We start from the raw sequence: 20,089 nt of genomic DNA on the forward strand, positions 1-20,089 counted from the left end.
TACCTCTATGTTGTGATCTTATCTTCTCTGTCCCTCTTATGAAGTATTCCCTACCCACCTCTGCTGCTGTGCTCCTTCTCTCTGTGCCCTCGGGGTGGAATGGGCCTTGTTGTGAACTTACCCCGTGCTCCCTCTGTGTGACTTTGTGCTTAATTGTGCTGTTTAATAAGACTGAGATTTTCCTTGCTGATCTTTTCACCTTACTAGCCATATTGTCTCCAAAAAGTGCTATTCTAGTGCAATTTACTGGTCGTTTGTCTTTTTCAGAAGGTGGCAGAAATGACGGGGAACGTGTTAGAGGTTACACTCGGTCCCTTGAGATGAGAAATCTCTTTGGGGAGTTTTGCAAACTCTATCAGGAACGACTGCGCAGGCTGGAAGTAATGGACGATGGGCAGGAGGACACACTCAGGGTAAGCTGTGCCAGATCTTCAGATCAATTTCTAAAAGCAATGTTTTTGGGATACTCGTGTTCAGGTCAGAGTGCAGTTGTCTTGAATAGAGAGGTACATACAGAAAAGGTCTGCCATTCTTATACATATCCCTTTTACACACTTTGGAGGGTTTTATGCAGTTGGCTGAATCACACTTGATTTCTTGTCTTATCTTGTGCCTGCTTGGCAAAGGTCTCTTGGAGCATCAGACCAGTGATGTTCACAGGAATCTGGTTCCTGGTGATTTCAGGTGATTGGCACAACTGTACATTTGTTATTAGTTCTCTCACTGCTTTGGTTGAGCTCTGTTTAAGATATTACTTTTTCTCTTTTTTTGCTGTGCCCGTTATTACAGGAATATATATTTTCTGTTAGAATCTTCTTTGGTTAGAAAACTTAAAGCACAATTTATTATGAAGCTTTTGTTACTCTCTCTTGTTTATGTTCGCTTTTTCTGTTGTTCATCTTTTAGTCTTGCCTACAGACTGCTTTTACATCCTGTTGTTGACGGACCTATTTCATGTAATTCTTTAGCCTATACTTTAAGTGGGCTTTGGGTCAGACCTTTCAAACCATTATTTTTTGCTTACTTTCTCGAGCAGCCATTGGCTTTTGACATTGTCAGTCACAGCTTGGATCAGCCCACAAGCGACCAGCACGCTCATCTACTTCTAATATCTATTTCCGTGCCCTTCCTTCATCTATGTAGTCACTGCATTCCAGTGCATGAGTAACTGTAACTATTTTGTCTCCTGCCTTTCCTTCTCTCATTGCTTGCCACCACTATCATGACTCTCTCTGATCCATGCTCTCCACTTTTAGAGAGGGCCTGCCAGCTGCAAACTCCTACGTACCCACTGGCTTGGATTTTGTGTTCCGTATCCATGCATATTTTTACAAATTTACAGTTCGAAAATGGCTGTAAGCCATCTTGTGACAAAGTACTTAAATAATAAAGAGTAACAAATTAACACTGTAAAAATGGCCACCCCTGCGCGCATGCGGTTGCATGACAACCATCTTGGAGTAGTTTATTTGTGGTAAACTATAACAGAGACCACTGAAAGATAGCTGTCAGGCTTGCACATGCGTGGGTTGGCCCCGATGGCCAATTTCAATTGGTTTATGCCATAAACAATGGTAAAAATACGCCAGTATTGGCAGATCCAATGGCTCTGGACCCCAATGTGACATGCAAGTCTTATCGATTTTGGTAATACATTCTTTTTTGTAAAACTGTAAATAGTTTTACAAAGCTCAAAACTCTTAAATGTTTAAACAATATATTCATTAGAACATTGGATATTGAAAGCTCCATTGAAGAAAATGGAGTAGCTCCAGGCTTATAATGACTGGTATAAGCCATAGCGTCAACATTCCAATGCTTGTCTTCATGTTTTTCCCTTTTTAATTAAGAACATTCTACTCTTAGTGGGTGGAATGTTCTAATAGCTTTAATGCCCTTCTGCCACAAGCTATACCGGTTGTTTAAGGCCCTCTCCTTCCTTATCGGTCCTTGGCAACTCTGGTTCAGAGCTTTTAACAACCGGTATAGCCATCAGCATCAGGCTATAAGCTTATAGTATTCCTCTATTTAATATATAAGTGCAGGACCTCCAAACATTAAAGTAATTAAAGATTAATGTATGTAAAGTGAATGATACAACTCTTTCATAATCACAAATAAGCTGTGTCCTTAAGGAACTATGGTTGCTCCTGAAATAACAAAATACATACCAATGTATGTAATTAAATAGTAGATACCAATTAGTCTGCTTTATGATATCAGCTGAAGTGATTTATTATGACTTTTATTAATCCACAACAATTTAACAAGGCATTCAGTTATTGCATGTTATAAACCTCTTGCTTCTCTCTAAAATAACGCGGTACAAAAGGGGGGTGGTAATGGACGGAGCATCTGAACCAATCAAACACTCACACCCAGTCAAAAGATCTGGGTTTAATCCATCACTGTTCTTTAGCCCACTCTGCCACCCCAGGGCTGGACTGTTCCCATGAGGCACATGGTCACACTGATTTGCATATAGCCACGTCTGAACTGGGGTGGCAGAGTGGGCTAAAGAACGGTGATGGATTAAACCCAGATCTTTTGACTGGGTGTGAGTGTTTGATTGGTTCAGATGCTCCGTCCATTACCATCCCCTTTTGTACCGCTTTTGCCCACCATAAGTGTGGCAGGGTATGCTCAGACGTGAGTCCCTTGCTCACTTTGCCACTGGATTCAAGCAAGCTGGGCTGAAGACGGCTGTAATGCCAGAAACCGGTCCTCGGAAGCTTGTTTCCGGTCCAGGGAAGGCATGGCTTGGCAGTTCGGGCTGGACTGTTCCCATGAGGCACAGGGTCAGACTGATTTGCATATAGCCATGTCGGAACTGGGGTGGCAGAGTGGGCTAAAGAACGGTGATGGATTAAACACAGATCTTTTGACTGGGTGTGAGTGTTTGATTGGTTCAGATGCTCCGTCCATTACCATCCCCTTTTGTACCGCTTTTGCCCACCATAAGTGTGGCAGGGTATGCTCAGACGTGAGTCCCTTGCTCACTTTGCCACTGGATTCAAGCAAGTCGGGCTGAAGACGGCTGTAATGCCAGAAACCGGTCCTCGGAAGCTTGTTTCCGGTCCAGGGAAGGCATGGCTTGGCAGTTCGGGCTGGACTGTTCCCATGAGGCACAGGGTCAGACTGATTTGCATATAGCCATGTCGGAACTGGGGTGGCAGAGTGGGCTAAAGAACGGTGATGGATTAAACACAGATCTTTTGACTGGGTGTGAGTGTTTGATTGGTTCAGATGCTCCGTCCATTACCACCCCCTTTTGTACCGCTCTAAAATAAGTTGGTCCAACGAGGAACTTCAGCAATGAGTAGAAGAGTTAACTTTTCTCTTTTTACCTGGATACATGTTACCAGAAACTGTTTCCCTGGTTATCTATTGCTCCAGTACCTGCCCTAGCACTCTAAGATAGAATAAGAGAAATTGTATCACTAAGAGAAGCATTAGGTGATAACAGAAAGTTCAGGGCTAGAAAGAGTGTCCAAAACAGCCTGTTTAAAGAAATACCTCTTTTTGTATGGTCACCCCTAAGTTTTTCGACTGATGCTGCTGGTTTTTCAACTCTGAGAGTGTACTGAGGCCTGTTAACCAGGCAGCCGTGCCAGTACCCTGACCCTAAAGTGTAGGTCCAATTGGCAATACCCAATTGGAAATGGCTAACTTACCTGTAACTCTCTAGTGAATGGTCACCTGGGCATGTAAGTAAGAGGGGTACCCCAGGGCTTGCCGCAGTCCCCGATTGTGCCATCCTGGAGTTCTCCCAAGTAAAACAAGTCCTCCAGTCCTCCACTGAAGACTGGTGGAGCAGTTGTATACTGCTAGCCCGATTTTGCCATTAAAAGCAATTGCAAAGCCACCACTTCCCCATGAGCATGTAAGCCACCTCTCTGGCAAGCCTACTGAGCCCTAATAGCAGATCGCAACAAATGACCCAGGCACGACATGTACTTGGCATGTCCTGACAGTAAAGCATGCAAAACTGCCTTTTTACTGTGGAAAGACTTGATTGTCCAATTGATGAGTACATGGTTATGGTTACACACTGACCCTTCAGCAGTTTTAATTCCTGAATGATGCGACCAAAGTAAGCACTCCAGGGTATCAAACAACTTGTTACATTAAGCCCCAATTATATCTCAAGTCAAAATTAGTGTAACTTGTTGCAGTGTGCAACTTTAGAAAAGGTGCTACTTTGTTGCTTCCCAGGCACACAGAACCTGCTCCACAAGACAACATTTTGCCCTCCTGGAGAGACGTGTCAACGACTCTCACAAAAAAGAACATTTAGGGATTGCAGACCAGGGAGTTGTTGCCTTACTCCTGCAAGAAGCCACTAGCAGCAATGTGTTTAAACTATGAATGACCTTCTTGGGCATTGACCTGGCAGCTATGTCCCTGCTGAAAAGAGGAAGTTGCAGTCTGATGAGTTAAAGATTGAGATAGTTTTTGAAAGATTATGTTTGAGTGCAATCTAACAACTCACTCAGGACACCAGTTTTTTCCTAGTACGATATTAAGGGACAGTAAGGATGTCTTGTTGTCGTACCTTGGAGATGTAATGGATAATGTCCTTGGTCTTTCTCACTGGTAGATAGACCCTCTGTTATGACATGGTCTGTGTATGAAGTTTCAACCTGAAGCATCCCTTAACCATGAGCAAGCAAAAACCTTTTATGGCAGTGGTCTTCAACTTTTATGCTTCCTAATTTTATTAGAAACAAACATTTTCAATACAATAGGTCTCGTATTTACGCGTGTTAAGCTATTGGCATTGTAAATGACCATGGCAATAGCGTAAACTCCTGTAAATGCGAGACCTATTGCATTGTAAATGTTTGTTTAACCATAAAACTGAGCGCACCACCACTTCAAGGACACTGCGCTCGGTTTCTTTTCTTTTTTTAACACTGAGCGCGGTGTCCTTGAAGCGGGCGCCACACTGAGTGTCAAAGTTAAAAAAATAAAGAAAGGAACCTAGCGTGGTGTTCTTAAAGCGGCACCGTGCTCAGTTTTAGTGTAATTTTTTTTAAACAGAACATGGTGGCCCTGAAGTGGACGTGCGCTCAACATTAAACATAAATAAAATTGAAAATGATCGCAGTGTCCCTAAAGCGGGCGCTGCGATCATTATGCAAATTCTCAAAAAAGCAGCCGCCATTGTCCCCATCAGTGACAATAACAAAAATAGTGCCTTTTGGTTTTGCTTTGTTCAACCCCTGGATAAAGCAGGCGGCGTAACGAGCCAAGTAAAAGGTCCTGTTGTAACAAATGGAGACAAGACAGGACTAACAAGCCCATTTACAAATCAAAACCCACCATTTAAGGACAATGACACAAAGCCAATGACAAATATGGGCAGAGAGTGGGCGGGCTGCTAGTGCATACCGTAATACATCATGCATCAGAGCGAGCAGTGCATGCGCGCTGCCCCTAGCCTCAACCTAAAAATGTCTCCTACAAGTGTAGGGGGGTCAGAGGGCTGATCAACTTGGTTCTTCCCCCTGACAGTATGTGGGGGCGAGCAGGTGGGAAAAGGGGCCTGCGCTGGAGGTCTCCTGCACCCAGCAGTATTTGCAGAAGGTAATGTAGAAGAGGGGTTGGCTGCTCAGGGCCTCCCCCTCTTAAGAAACAGCTTTTTTTTATAACTCTTCAGCAGCTAATCAGTAACTTGTTGCATATGTGAAAGGAGCATTAATGCTCCCTACCTCACAGGGTGCCTATGCAGAAAGTCTACTGCTGAGTGAGTGGAACACTTGTATTGCTAATCTTCAACCAGATTAAGAATTTCCCTTTTTCCATCCTTTCTGTGTTCATGCAGCATGGACCCTCAGAACTGCAAAAGTCACTCCAAGTTCCCCATAACTTAAGTGTTCTTGTGCTTTTTCACATTCAAACTCCCCAGTATACAAATGTGTCTGTAACTGCCACAGTAAAATAAATGAAACAAGAGTTAATTATAATTTGTTTTCAGTATTGGAATAATTTACTTTCCTCAGTATAATAATATTTCTGAACTTTTACTGTTTTTTCAAAAGAATGTATTCACATGCCCTCAGTATACCATAAGTTGGCCTGATACCTTCACGACCCTAACATGTGCTATGAAGAGCTGTGTACAGAGCCACCGTGCTGCTGGTGTGGCTTCTGACCACCAACCGGTAAAAAAGCTACTGAGTTTGGGTGCTAAGAAAAGTGTCATTAGATGAACTGATTAGATTTGAGTATCTTCCTGAATAGAAGATGATAGTCAATATGGAAAAATAAAGTAGCATGTGCTTTCCTAAAGGAAAGAGCTTGCCCACCTGTGTGGGTTTTGTAAAAGTCTGTTTGTCCCCTATAATGCAAAGCTCCAATCAGCCGCTTCCGCATATCACAATACTGTCTGCAGCTCCTCTTGTTATTGTACAAGTAGTGCAGTCAATCATTCATTTATATATAACATGGAGAGCAATTCCAGTACTGTTAGCCAAACAAAGTTTAAATATTATTAATGCGCAGAAAGCAAAAAATCAATACCTTAATTAGGATAGCAGAATTCTTTATTTGAAACCTATCCTGACCAGCATATAGCTTTGATGGGCTCTTAATGCAGCACTCTTTGAAAACTTACAAGACTACCATACAGAGATTTGCCTAGTGATTTATATTTATATTGGGCTAATTCTTCTCAGTGAGGCATGGTTTATCGTTACACTGAAAGCTGGTATACTCCTCCCCCCAATCCCCTTCCCACAGGACTTGATTGAAGAAACAGGAAAGCGATGCCGAGTCCATTCCATTTTGGTTGATTGCCAAAAATCCATTTCTAAGCATCACTTTGGGCCCCTTGCCGTGTATGTGAGTAGTTCATTATCACAACTAAAGTGGCCTCCTGGCTCCCTTTAGTATTCCACATGATTGTTTGGTACATGTCTTTGCATTCCAAAAGACAGCCCAGAGGCCTTTCGGTAAACATGATAACTGTACTTCATTCACCATTCTGTCTTCACTCCCCTTGCACCCTAAGTATAGCAAAACTGTCCCTACCTTAGTGTAAAATGGCTCTTTGCAGTCGCCCTCAGAATAACAAGTCTGTAGTATGTATTGGGACTTGGAGCAGGGCTGTACCGGAGCAACGAGTCTCCCTGTTGTGGGAGGAGAGATTCAAGATTATATTTAATAAATAATAATAAAAAAAAAATATATATATATATATATATATATATATATCTTGTTAGTTTGATTAATGCCTTCAGACAACAGAGCTGGGGTCCAGCTCAAGGTGGATGTGGCACACTTTTAGGGGGTTAGCTTCCAGGTATTTTCTGAAGGTAAGACATGAAAAGAGTTAATCTGGTCCGCGGTGGGATATTAGTCCAGATCCTGAAAGTGCAGATTTGGAAGCTAACCTTTCCTTTTATTTTTTGATTTCAAGTCTCGTGATGTGATGGCTTTGTGTGTTGAAGTGGCCTTCTGCGATGGTGAGTTTTTTCCTGCCTGTAGAGGGTGGTGTCTTTGGTAATGCACTGCTGATGAAGCAAGAAGGCCTTGTAGATAGAACAGACCCAATGTGATTAGGGCATGTATCTTTAGCCATTTGAGTTGAGTGGTTTGAAAAAAAAAGACACAAAATGAGGGGCAGTAGAGCTTGATATAATCTCTGTGGTCCACAGCAAAGAGTAATCTGTCCATCGAATTTTATGGAGTTTGCAGATTCGATGATCTTGAAAAATTCCCTCAAAGCTAACAATTTAATGAAACCCTGCCTCAAAGTAATCTAGTAAGTATGACATTGAACAGGATTGAAAATAATGTAACGGAAGCAACAAACAAAAAAATGTTAGAAAGCAAAGAACGCACAAAATATGACTGTGAGCCTCCGGGTGCAGCAGTGATCTTCAAACTTAAGCTCCCAGAGTACCCAGGGCACCAGAATTATGTGATGCTGAGGCATTTCCCACATAATTATAGTTTTGATGCATTTGCCACTTAATGATCTGCTGCATAATTTGCAGTTGTGAACAACAACAACAAAATTTGTTTCAAGCTCAAATGGATCAAAAGCTACAAAAAACGCAGAAACGCTTGTTGCTGTGCCGTGGAGGGCCCTTTACAAAGGTTGTTTGGTCACCTTTCAATTGCTATACTTGGGTGTTAAAATGGTACTAATTGGGTGAAATGTTTGCCCAAACAATTTTAGCGTGTGTAAATGACAAAATAATGAAGTAATAGCATCACAAAACGTGATGCATTCTGCTGCATGATTTGTTTTTTCTTGCTGCATAATTTACTCTTCCCTGACGCATAGTTTGGTACTCCTGTCGGTCGTATAATTCATGGGGCCCGGAGTATACCTCAAGCTACCAAAGGAACATTCTGGGATTATTATAATTGGTGATGCATGAGTGGATCAATAAAACTTTTATTTTTTCATTTCACAACTTGGACCGTTTAAAATGTCACTAGGCTGGCTGGCTGGCTGGCTGGATGGTAAAGAATATTTGAGGCTGTTTAGGGATTCTGCACTTTTGAAGTGCTAGCCTCGAAATAAATACCTACTGTGTGCGCCTGGTACAGGTGGTTTGTGAGCGTTGTTCCAGTGAGGCAGTGTGGTGAATGAGGCGTGCGTGCAGTCATTTGCAGATTTGCTAAATTGTATACGGTCTTCTCGTACATATGGCTCGTGTTTGTCTGCAGTTTTTTGGGGGACTGACAAACTGTCAGTAACGTTTCTCCAGCAGACTTGTGCCCCTTGGTGAGAATCTTGTTTTCAGACCTAGCTCACAGACCGAATTTCTTATTTGCCTTAATTTAGTTATTAAATCTATGATCAGTAAAGTCAAAAGAATGTACACGTTCGCCCATGGGTGTCTAATGCAGTAGAAATGACCATGTTGTATATGCTATTCCCCCATGCAGTGTTATTATGGACCTTACTCTTCCAACCAAAATGTTGATACATCATTTCTTTTTGAAATGTCCTATTCATTTTTTTAAGAAATATATCTCAGAATTAGTCACATGAATACACCTCTCGAGCATGTAGTACATTAATCATGATTCTCTGTATCTATTAGAACTATTGAGGTGTTGAAAACAAGTCTTGAACTCTTCTAGTCTTAAATTCAATGAAAATACATTTTATTCATGAAAAGAGATGAAAAATGCAGCGAAATGCTCCATGTACACTCCCTTCTACCACTTTAAAGTTGCTTGCTTACTCAAAGATGCTGAGATGTGTGCATCCCCACACACTTGTCAACACACCCACTTTTAGCGGGTGCTCTCCGCCTCACAAACTAAATAAATGTATTGGAGTCATGTGCCTTTCAAACCTATATCACCCTTCCAAAAAGTGAAGTGTTCATTCCCCATTGATCTTACTGGTACCACTCTCTTACACGCCTGATTTCATTTGCATTTCTATTATTCTTCTCTTGGGACATTAAGCTCCGTGCACGTCCAGTCAATTGTCATCGCCACCCTTCTACGAGGAAACTGGACCCTGTGCAGCTCAGTAGTTCTCTGGTGGCCTTACGCCCCACCCCTTTTTGACTCTGTTTGCTACCTGGATCTCTAGCTCGGTCTCTACTATCTCGGCTCCGTGTCAGCCTAAGCTGAGGAGAGCGTCCCCCTCCAAGCCTTGGTTCACGCCGGAGCTTAAGTCTTTGAAATATGCGTGTAAAGTGCTGGAGAGAGCCTGGCATTCTGGGGGCTATGGCCCCATGGACAAAGTTGCCCTGCGAGCCAAACAAAAACTTTATTATACAGCCATAGGACTGGCCAAAGGCGAGTAATACTCGGCTCGTATTGATCGGGCTAATAACAATGCAAGAGAAATCTTTGCCATTGTACAGAGTTTTCTGGCACTCAGCGCTCAGGTGACCGGGGCTCCAACGTCGGAGACTTGGTGTAACACTTTGGCAAAATTCTTTAAGGATAAAATCACTTGCACCCAAGAGACGTTTTCATCTCCGTTTAGGAAGCCTATAGGTGGGCTGGTGGCTGAATCAATGGTCGACTCAGCCCCCATGTTTCCCACGTTCAGTGTGGTGGATATGCCCAGCTCCCTTAGGATCTTGAAGGCACTTAAGTCGGGTTCACCTACTGACCCGTGTGCTGCTAGGCTTCTGTCGGATGTGGGCAACATCATTAATGCAGAAGTGAACTTAATGATCAACCAGTCACTTCGAGAGGCGCACGTTCCTTCGGTTTGGAAGCTGTCTCTCCTTGCTGTCTCTCTATCCTTTGCTTCCTGAGAACTACCGGCCTATTTCGCTCTTACCTAGTCTGGCTAAGGTCTGCGAAAAGGTTGTTACCTCCCAGCTCACTAACTATGTTGAGAGTTCTGGTTTGCTCCATCCGTCACAGTCTGACTGGAGTGCTTCTTATAACGCGGAGTCTGCTTTGCTTGAGGTGACTGAGGTGATCTGGGAGTGTCTGGATGCCGGCGGGAGAGCCGCATTGGTTATGCTAGATCTCTCTGCGGAATTTGAAACGGTTCCCCGCTCACTACTCCTCGATCGCCTATCAGAGATAGGCATCTCTGGCTCGGCCCTGCGATGGATTAGGTCCATCTTGGAAGGCCGGACACAGCAGGTCTGGCTCTCTCCCTGTGCCTCTGAGCCGCTGGAGGTAACCACCGGGGTGCCTCAGGGGTCATTACTTAGCCCTCTACTCTTTAACATTTATGTGACTCCGCTGGTTTACCTTGCAGAGTCACTTGGGGCAAAGTGATGGCCTACGCTGACGACACCCAGCTCCTGTTTTCATGGAGCAAGGAGGACAACTCGGTTGTGGCGGCCCAACATTGTTTGTCTTCGGTTTTCCAGTGGCTAGCCAATGCTCAGCTGAAATGTAACGAAGGGAAATCGGAGGTGCTCCTCTACGGCTCGTTCACTCTGGATTTCAAAGAAAGGCTCTGGCCGCCTGTCTTCCCACGTCCTCTGGCAGACAACAGTGTCGCAAAAAATCTGGGCGTTGGTTCGACGACAACCTGAATTTCTCTACTCAAATAAAGAAGTTGGCGGGCACATGCTTTAGCATCCTGAAAACTTTGAGGAAGGTCCTCCCCTTTTTGCCAGGCAGAGCCAGAGAAACTGTGGTCCGAGCTCTCATCTTGTCCCGTTTGGACTATGCCAATGCTTTATTGGTTGGAAGCTCGGGCTTCCTTATTAAGAAATTGCAGGTTGTTCAAAACTCGGCGGTCAGATTGCTTTTTGGTTTGTCATCTAAGCTCAGTGTGCGCCTTCATTTGCATGCCTTGCACTGGCTTCCAGCTAATTCACGGTTGAAATGTAAGATGTTGACTATCGCTCATAGGGCCCTACATGGCCTTGGCCCCATCTATTTGCAAAGAAGGTTTGCTTTTTACACACCAGGAAGACAACTGCGTTTGTCTGCCCAGCAGCTGTTACAGACACCTAGGTTCAACCGCCAAAGACTGGGTGGTAACTCATTTGTGTGAAAAGCTAGTTTGGATTGCAACACGTTGCCTTTGGCTCTTTGGTGTATCCAGGACCCATTGCTCTTCAAGAAAAAATTGAAAACGTTGCTTTTCTAGTTGCTGTTCTGTGCTTCTTTTGGTCCTTTCCTCTAGTTAGCACCGGGACACTTTCGAGTAGCTGCGCGCTGTACAACTTAAATAGAACGTACCAAAACATAACATTTTTGAGGCAAGAGGTTGTCTGGTTTGATCCCAGATTCACCTTATAAGAATATGGAAACCTTTGCCAACCATGTTGGCTGCCTTTTTTGAGGTGAGACGTAACTGATTCGAAACAAGCTCAGTATTTAGTTCTTTCAGCTTGGCTTAAACTCTGCCCCCAACAAATGATGAAACACCCGTGCTGCCCTGGCCTTTTGGATCTCTAGTAAGAGCTAGGCTCGCTGGGTGCCAGGGATGGACTACCCTTCGTTGATCTCTTAAATAATATATTTGGGACTGAATGAAGCCTGGTATTGGAGGTGCGCGTGTGTACCGATGTATTCTTTGTTATCTGCCATGTTGCTGAGAATTTGAATTCACTAGAGCTCGCGCCATTGTGATTACCTCTGCAGCGGCTTCAGTCGGGCACCGGGGTTCTGAGCCTGTAAAGCGGCATGTGACGGCCCTCTTTCGTGACGCACAGATTATGGCGTGCAGGCTGTAAACCTCACACGCATTTCACAGCTCTAATTTAATCCTCTGGCATCTGTTTTTGGAACTTTTCATATCTTGCTGTTTCGGTTATTGGCTGAACCTCATTTCTTATTTGTTCTCTTCCATTTGCATTTGTGATTCCTTTGGTTTTCAACGGATTCTGAGCAGGGCCGCGCCTCCAATGCCCTTAATGCCTTGAAGCCCATAATGTTTGGCTGATGCTGAAATCGCATTGTCTGGCAGCCGACAGGAGAATATAGGGCTTGTGACAGGAGCCAGGAGTTCTGAGAGGAGTTCACCTCATCAGTACCAGTTTAACATCCAAATACTGTAGTAAGCAATTGAAAGATGACCAATCATAAGGTCATAAGGTCTTCCACTGTGTGGCAACGCGAACAGGCGCGATTTTATTAACTTATGATGCTTTTGAGCTAGAAACTAAAGGTGGGCGAGTCAACAACTTAACAGGGAGAGCCGAGCCAAAGGTCTGGCTTGACTCTTAAAACCTGTGCACAAGCCGAGCCCTGAAAATGTTTGCTATGGTAATTATACAACAAATATCATGGGAAATATGATAAAGGCTCTTCTAATTTCAAAAAGTGTAATTTTTCAATATGTGAAAGCTTTGACATTAATACTTTAGATTATAGCACTGCCCGAGAAGTACTTATTAACAAGCATTTACAATGCAATGGTCTCTGCATTATTAAAGGTAGAGCTATTGGCATTGTTCATGACATTTTAAAAAAAAATCATAATTAAATGGCATTGTCATTTACATTGCCAATAGCTTAATCGTTAAATAAATGGCATTGTTATTTACAATGCCAATAACTTAATCGCTCGCAAATGCATGACCTATTGCATATACATCCACGCAGAGCCACACACACAAAGCCACCCACACACACATACAGAGCCAGCCACACACACCCAGAGCCACACACACACCCAGAGCCACACACACACCCAGAGCCACACACACACCCAGAGCCACACACACCCAGAGCCACACACACACCCAGAGCCACACACACACACCCAGAGCCACACACACACCCAGAGCCACACACACCCATAGCCACACACACACCCAGAGCCACACACACACCCAGAGCCACACACACACCCAGAGCCACACACAGAGCCACACACACACACAGAGCCACACACACACACACAGCCACACACACACACACAGAGCCACACACAGAGCCACACACACACACAGAGCCACACACACAGAGCCACACACACAGAGCCACACACACACACACAGCCACACACACACCCAGAGCCACACACACACCCAGAGCCACATACACACACAGGAGAGCAAGCACAGCGAGGGGGCGGGGATGCAAGCACAACCAGGGGGCAGGGAAGCAAGCACAGCCAGGGGGCAGGGAAGCAAGCACAGCCAGGGGGCAGGGAAGCAAGCACAGCCAGGGGGCAGGGAAGCAAGCACAGCCAGGGGGCAGGGAAGCAAGCACAGCCAGGGGGCAGGGAAGCAAGCACAGCCAGGGGGCAGGGAAGCAAGCACAGTCAGGGGGCAGGGAAGCAAGCACAGCCAGGGGACAGGGAAGCAAGCACAGCCAGGGGGCATGGAAGCTAAAACAAAATTCAGTAAGTAGTTGAAGACTCATCTCTTCATACACTTTTAGTGTACTTCCCTGGTGGTATGCAGCTTTAAAAAACCCTCTTGTATCAATTACATCATTTCACACTCACCCAAACCTACGTATTGTTTACCTTCACATTTTTTTTCGCTCTCTTGGCTCACTTTCCAGCACGCTGCTCCCCCATCTCCACGGCCCCTACTCAGCAGCTCCCCATCTCCACGGCCCCTACTCAGCAGCTCCATACATCGGGGGCAGGGAAGCAAGCACAGCCAGGGGGCAGGGAAGCAAGCACAGCCAGGGGGCAGGGAAGCTAAAACAAAATTCAGTAAGTAGTTGAAGACTCATCTCTTCATACACTTTTAGTGTACTTCCCTGGTGGTATTCAGCTTTAAAAAAAAACCTCTTGTATCAATTACATCATTTCACACTCACCGAAACCTACATATTGTTTACCTTCACATTTTTTTTCGCACTCTTGGCTCACTTTCCAGCACACTGCTCCCCCATCTCCACGGCCCCTACTCAGCAGCTCCCCATCTCCACGGCCCCTACTCAGCAGCTCCATACATCGCCTCCTGTTCCATACCGACTTGTCCTTGGCAGCCATTTGTCCCACGTTCCCAGATTCTCACCCGTCCCTTCACTTTACCCTTATTTTCCCTAGCTTTCACTCATTCCGTTCGTCTTACCTACCCACCACCTTCACGGGACCCTCCATTGCTCATGTTGCAGCACTCACGAGCATTTCTCGTTCCAGCAATAAAGCTTCCACTCCATTTGTTGGCAGGAGGACTCGTGATCACAATGGCCCCTGGGAGCCTCTCGGGGCTCTAAAACAAATATGCCCCTCGTTGGAGTCCCGCTTCTCTGGGGACTCAGAAAGACAATGGCAGCTGGAGCCCTCGTGGGCTCTTAAGAAGAATGCCCCAGTTGTCGTTGGAACGGCCCTCTGTCAACCGGGGCCGCTCGACGCAAGGTAGGACCGCGTGCCTCTCTGGCACGCTGAACCTGCCCGGAGCTCTCCTCCGCCCTTCACACTCACCGGCTTCTCCCGGTGCGGCGGCTGCTCCTCTCGGCGGCTGTGCTGCGGGGTTCTATGGCTGCCGGGACGTCCTGGGAGGCGGGGTGGGCTTCCGTCCTTCCTCTCCTCACCGACGACTTCCACGGGCGGGGCTCTTCACCGGAGCCGCGGGGGGGAGGCACGGATAGCAGGACGCCGCTCTGCCAATGGCGATGCAGGGGGGGGCGGAATGATGGGAAGTCTTTCAATTAATTTCTGATTGAATTTCTGGCCCACTGCCCGCGTGGGGGGCGTTGTGGGGGTAGGGTGGGGAGGGTTGAAGCAGCAGATGTTATGGATGAACAGGTGAAGAATTGAGCAGCACTGCTTGACGGGACACGGCTCAGCCAACCACAGGCACTTACACGTCGGCGTCTTCATGTTCATAATACTGGGACGAGCACAGCCTCTTCGTATATTTTAAAGAGGTGTCTTTATCACATCAGTGGCCGCTATCGTGAAGAAGATGCCAGGAGGAGCCTTGCAGTGCTGCTTTGCTGCTGGAATGTTCGGGGGCACAGAGTGAGGGAAAGCACATCCGCCTTTCTCCGAGGTCAAGAAGAAATGCCTCGTAGAAAGGCACCGTCATTTTGCGATCCGGGGCGTGTTTTTTATGTTTGAGTGACGGATGACGTCACAGATAGAAAGAACCTAAAAAACACGCCCCCAAATCTCCAAAAGACTGGGCTTAAAGGGAGTGACGCCCCTCTCCTCCAATGGCTGGCCAGCATTTACTAGGCCAGGCAATGGAGAAGAGGGGCGGGTTCCAAGCCCCCTCTACGAAACATAAAATCTTCGGCTCCACCCACTGCTACACAGTGCGACGGTCCTCGACCTAAAAATGATTGTTTTTAAACATGAACCATTAGTGAACTAAGAGGTAAGACTGTTGTTATGTAAGTATGTGGCCCAGATTATTATAGAGCAATATTATAGTCTATTAAATCAAACGCACAAGGGTTTTGTACAACTAGTATTCAGAATTTGTATATTTGAAAATGCTTTCATATACGACAAAGAAGAACAATGAAATATTGCCTAAGATCAAACAGTTTAAGTGGGCAAGCTGTGATTTTATCAATTTTTTTCTAGTTTCACTTTGTACAAATCAGCCACTAGATGGGCATCGATTTGACTTTCCTTTTTTTGTTAACGCTTTGTTTTTACCTCTTTGTGCAGGCTTTATGTTATGTGAACTCCACCCAAAGAAACTGCACTCTAGTGAGCACTATTTAAATTATACAAAACCGCATTCATTTTTTATAAGCACAGGGAGATTAATTGGTTTGCACAGTTACTGGATGTTGAGCCGAAGCTGCGACTTGAGCCTGGTTCCCCAGCCCCAAAGTTGGCAGCTCTGGCACCAACGCCACACCATGTGTAGAGGGAGGGTGGCAGGCAGAAGCCACTTGAAAGCTTGGCTTGTTATGGGCTCGAGATTACAAAATGACCTGAAACGGAGCCAGAGCCAGGCACCAGACCCCAGCCCTGATCCTGGCTCAAGCTTTCAGTGGCTCACCCACCTTTACTAGAAACAGTTTTTTTGTGTGAATTCCGTAGGTTATGCAGCAGCATATGGATAATCTGGCAAATCCATTATTATGCGGCAAATTCTGCGGCTGCCGCATCATTCCAGTGGCCCTGGCCATATGACCGAGAATCACTGTGATTCCCTACCCTTTTGCCCTCATGAACAATGTGCCATACATATGCCAGTGTGTCAGGCGCTCACAGACGGCTCCTGTGGCAGGTGCTTACAGATGAAGGTTCCCTCCATGCGGGCTGTGCCATCTGCAGACTTGCATACTAACTCACCTTTAAACCGCCTCACTCCTAAGACCTGATCTTGTCAAAGCGTCTGGCCGAAAGAGGCCCCTAAAAGGTGCAGGTCATGTGACTGGAGCTCAAGTGGTAATGATGCTTAGGGGTGTAAGTCAAACCTACTCATGGTGTAAGATCTGTGAATCTTCCTTGTGCTTTCCTTGTGTGATAAGGACCTGATACTGTTCACTCTTATATTCATACCCAGCCTCGTTTGTTGCTATTTTATTTTTTAAATCCTATTTTTGTAGCTCAAATGAGCTTAGAATATGGGGCTATCTTACTGGCCACATCAAGAATCGTGAGTGCAGCTTGGCTGCTCATCCCAATTTTCCTGTAAGCTCTGTGCTCTACGGAGGTGTAGAGCCCTAATGGCTTGTTGTATGCCATTAAAAGGTATTGTACACTCATAAAAGAATGACATTTTGATCAATGCCGTTAAGAGAATTACTGTCTTGACACAGAAAAGCTTTCCTGCTGCGTTTAAAAATATGCGTTTAAAAGCTTTTTATTGAGTACCTTTGCATCTCGCTGAAACAAGGCCGCCTTGGCACGAGGCTGTTCGGAAGTATTGCGCATCATAGCCTTTGTTTACTGCACTGAAGGAAGAATAGGCACAGCCTGCACTTCACTGGCTTCCGAATCAGCAACTTGACTACCATCTCGCTGCATCATGGAGATGTAAGCACAAATATGACCTGTTATTGACCGAGTGTATGAAGTCCCGGCTCTTGAGTCTTGTCCCCCATATCGGCAAACAGCAGCCCCTCAAGAATTTGAGCATCTCATGCCCCCCTTGCACGTCTCCCCCCAAATCCCTAATGATTGGCTCAGCGATTTCTTCAGCGATTCACCTTCGATTCCGAGTAGCTTATATGATTTAATAATTGTTGCTATTTTTGTTTCTTAAGTTGCCATTTTTTTATTGTTATAATGAAAAAAAAAATGTTTTTAAGTAGGCAGTTAATTTTACATTGAATCTGATGAAAATATAATTATTTTAATTTCGGAGGTGCTAGAAGAAGAAAGTTCCTAGGTCTGTGACTTGAAGGCCTGCAAACTAGGACCACAGTGACTTGTGCTTGACTGATCTATGCAGGGAATCGTGTTTCTTAAAGTTGTGATTCTTGTAGTTGTGTATAACGCTATTAAAGTACAAACTAGCTAAAAGGTCCTACCTAACCCAACGAATAAATAATGCTACACACTCAAGTAAGGAACTTTATAAAATACTAAAAGAATTCACCTCTCCATCGGTGGAACAGTCTTCCTTCGCTCCTACTCAAGAGTGGGTAGACTCGATTTCTTCCTTCTTTGATAAAAACATTAAAACCATCTATTCCTCCTTCACTCATCACGACACAGATCCCCATCATTCAATCAATGACATGTCTATGACGTCTTTATCTCTGGAAATAACCAATGGTCCAGTGTTAATGGAATTTGAACCTATAACCATTACCGAAGTTTTGGAAGGCCTGATTAAGATTAAATCAGGCTCTCCAGCTGATCCTTTTCCACCTCGAGCTTTTACCAAGATCATGCCCCTATTTGCCAATGTTCTAACTCAAATCTTCAACATGTCGCTAAAGCAAGCTAAAGTCCCCTTGAGATGGAAACGGGCTCAAATTAAGCCCATTCTTAAGAAACCTATGGCAACCCCAAGCTACCAGTCAATTATCGTCCAATCTTCCTATTGCCCTACTTTGGGAAGGTACTGGAACATCTAGTCAATAAACGGCTCACCGCCCATTTGGAGAATCATGGTCTACTTGACCCCTCACAGTCCGGCTTTCGGGCTGCCCATAGTACAGAGACAGCTGTGGTTGCGATTGTTGACAACATTAGGCTTACTTTGGAAAAAAGGGAATCAGCTGTTCTGGTTCTCCTAGATCTGTCTGCTGCCTTCGATACCATCTCCCACAGTATACTAAAACATCGACTCTCGGTGGTGGGTATCAGAGGGAAAGCCTCTGACGGGTTTGAGAGCTATCTGGCGCACAGATCCACCACCGTTGCATTAGACACAATAACATCACGTAGCCTTCCAGTGACTGTTGGGATCCCACAGGGCTCTAAACATAGCCCCATGTTGTTCAACCTTTACCTAACACCCTTAGCTGGGATCATTAGATCATACGGCTTCGAGACCGTGTCTTACCGCGACGACACACAATTGCTCATCACCTGTGACTCTGACCACGTCGGCCCTCGATCTCGTTTTAAGAGCTGTATGGTCCAAACAATTGAATGGATGAGTACAAACAAGCTACAATTAAACAGTAGCAAGTCTGTCTAGCTCTTCTTATAGTCCCATTGGCCGATCTTGCCTAGTGATATTTGTGTCCTTAATGTGCCTTAATGAGGTTATCGTACTGTATGCAACAGTTCTTATATGACGCCGCAATTGGGGGGGAATGTTTATGTTCTCTGTATAACCAAAAATAAAGTTTATAAAAAAAAAACCAGTAGCAAGTCTGAAATCATCTTGTTTGGAAGAGCTGAGGAATTCTGGTCGCAAGATTGGTGGTCTCCGGAATTCGGTATGTGTCCCCCTCCTAAGTCATCTGTACGAAACCTGGGAATCATCATTGACAGCTCCTTGTCTATGAAATCTCACGTTAATCAGGTTTTAGGAGTCTGTTGCAGGATTATGCGTAATCTCTGTAAGATTTTCAAGTGCCTACCTATTGAAGCAAGGAAACCGCTGGTGCAGGGCCTTGTCATTAGCCGTCTTGATTACAGAAATGCCTTGTTTACTGCTCTAAATGAAGACCTGCTTTCAAAGCTCCAGATTCTTCAGAACACCGCAGCTAGGCTTGTCCTTAATCTTCCCCGGAGATCTCCATCCATCCCAAATCTTCAGACCCTTCACTGTCTCCCAGTCCGGCAAAGATGCCATTTCAAAATCTTAAGCCTTGCACATAAGACTATGTATGATGCTAGCCCTTCCTACCTTAAAAACAAACTTCAATGGTACACACCGGGAAGATCATTAAGGTCAGGCTCTAAATCATACCTTGTTCAGCCACTTATTTGAACTTTGCGCAACGGAGGCTGCCCACTCCTTTTCATACCTTGTCCCATGCTATGGAATAAATTACCTGTACACATTTCATCCACAACTGATCACAAATGTTTCCGCAAAAAACTTGAATCCTGGCTTTTCCCCTAGTAAGCTTACTAGTCTCAGATTGCTGTCTGTTCTATCGTCTTTTCGCTGCAAGCACCTTGAGACCTCACGGTGAGTTGTGCGCCATACAAGAATGTTTGACATTGACATTGACAATCGCTCAAGTCCTGTCTGCCCCAGACCCGGTAGACTTGATGGTAGCGTTGGACTTGCAGGACGCATACTTCCACATTCTCGTCCTGCCTGCCCACAGGCGTTACCTGTCGTTCATCGTGGGTCATGAGCACTTTCAGTTCATCGTGCTCGCTTTTGGTCTTACCAGT

At 45.0% G+C, this 20,089-nt stretch overlaps 1 protein-coding gene across 6 annotated transcripts in view; it reads left to right on the forward strand.

The window, feature by feature from the left end:
• The window catches only part of PMFBP1 (polyamine modulated factor 1 binding protein 1), a 2,317,386-nt gene that overhangs the window by 187,718 nt on the left and 2,109,579 nt on the right, over window positions 1-20,089 (forward strand). For all 6 annotated transcript variants that reach the window (XM_078668626.1, XM_078668631.1, XM_078668625.1 and 3 more), the window contains one exon: window positions 268-413. In XM_078668626.1, coding sequence (XP_078524752.1) covers window positions 321-413 — 93 coding nt within the window. In that variant the 5' untranslated portion in view covers window positions 268-320. The remainder of the gene's footprint in view (window positions 1-267; window positions 414-20,089) is intronic.

The sequence above is a fragment of the Lissotriton helveticus genome, chromosome 12 (genome assembly GCF_964261635.1).
Source record: "Lissotriton helveticus chromosome 12, aLisHel1.1, whole genome shotgun sequence".
Classification (NCBI taxonomy): domain Eukaryota; kingdom Metazoa; phylum Chordata; class Amphibia; order Caudata; family Salamandridae; genus Lissotriton; species Lissotriton helveticus.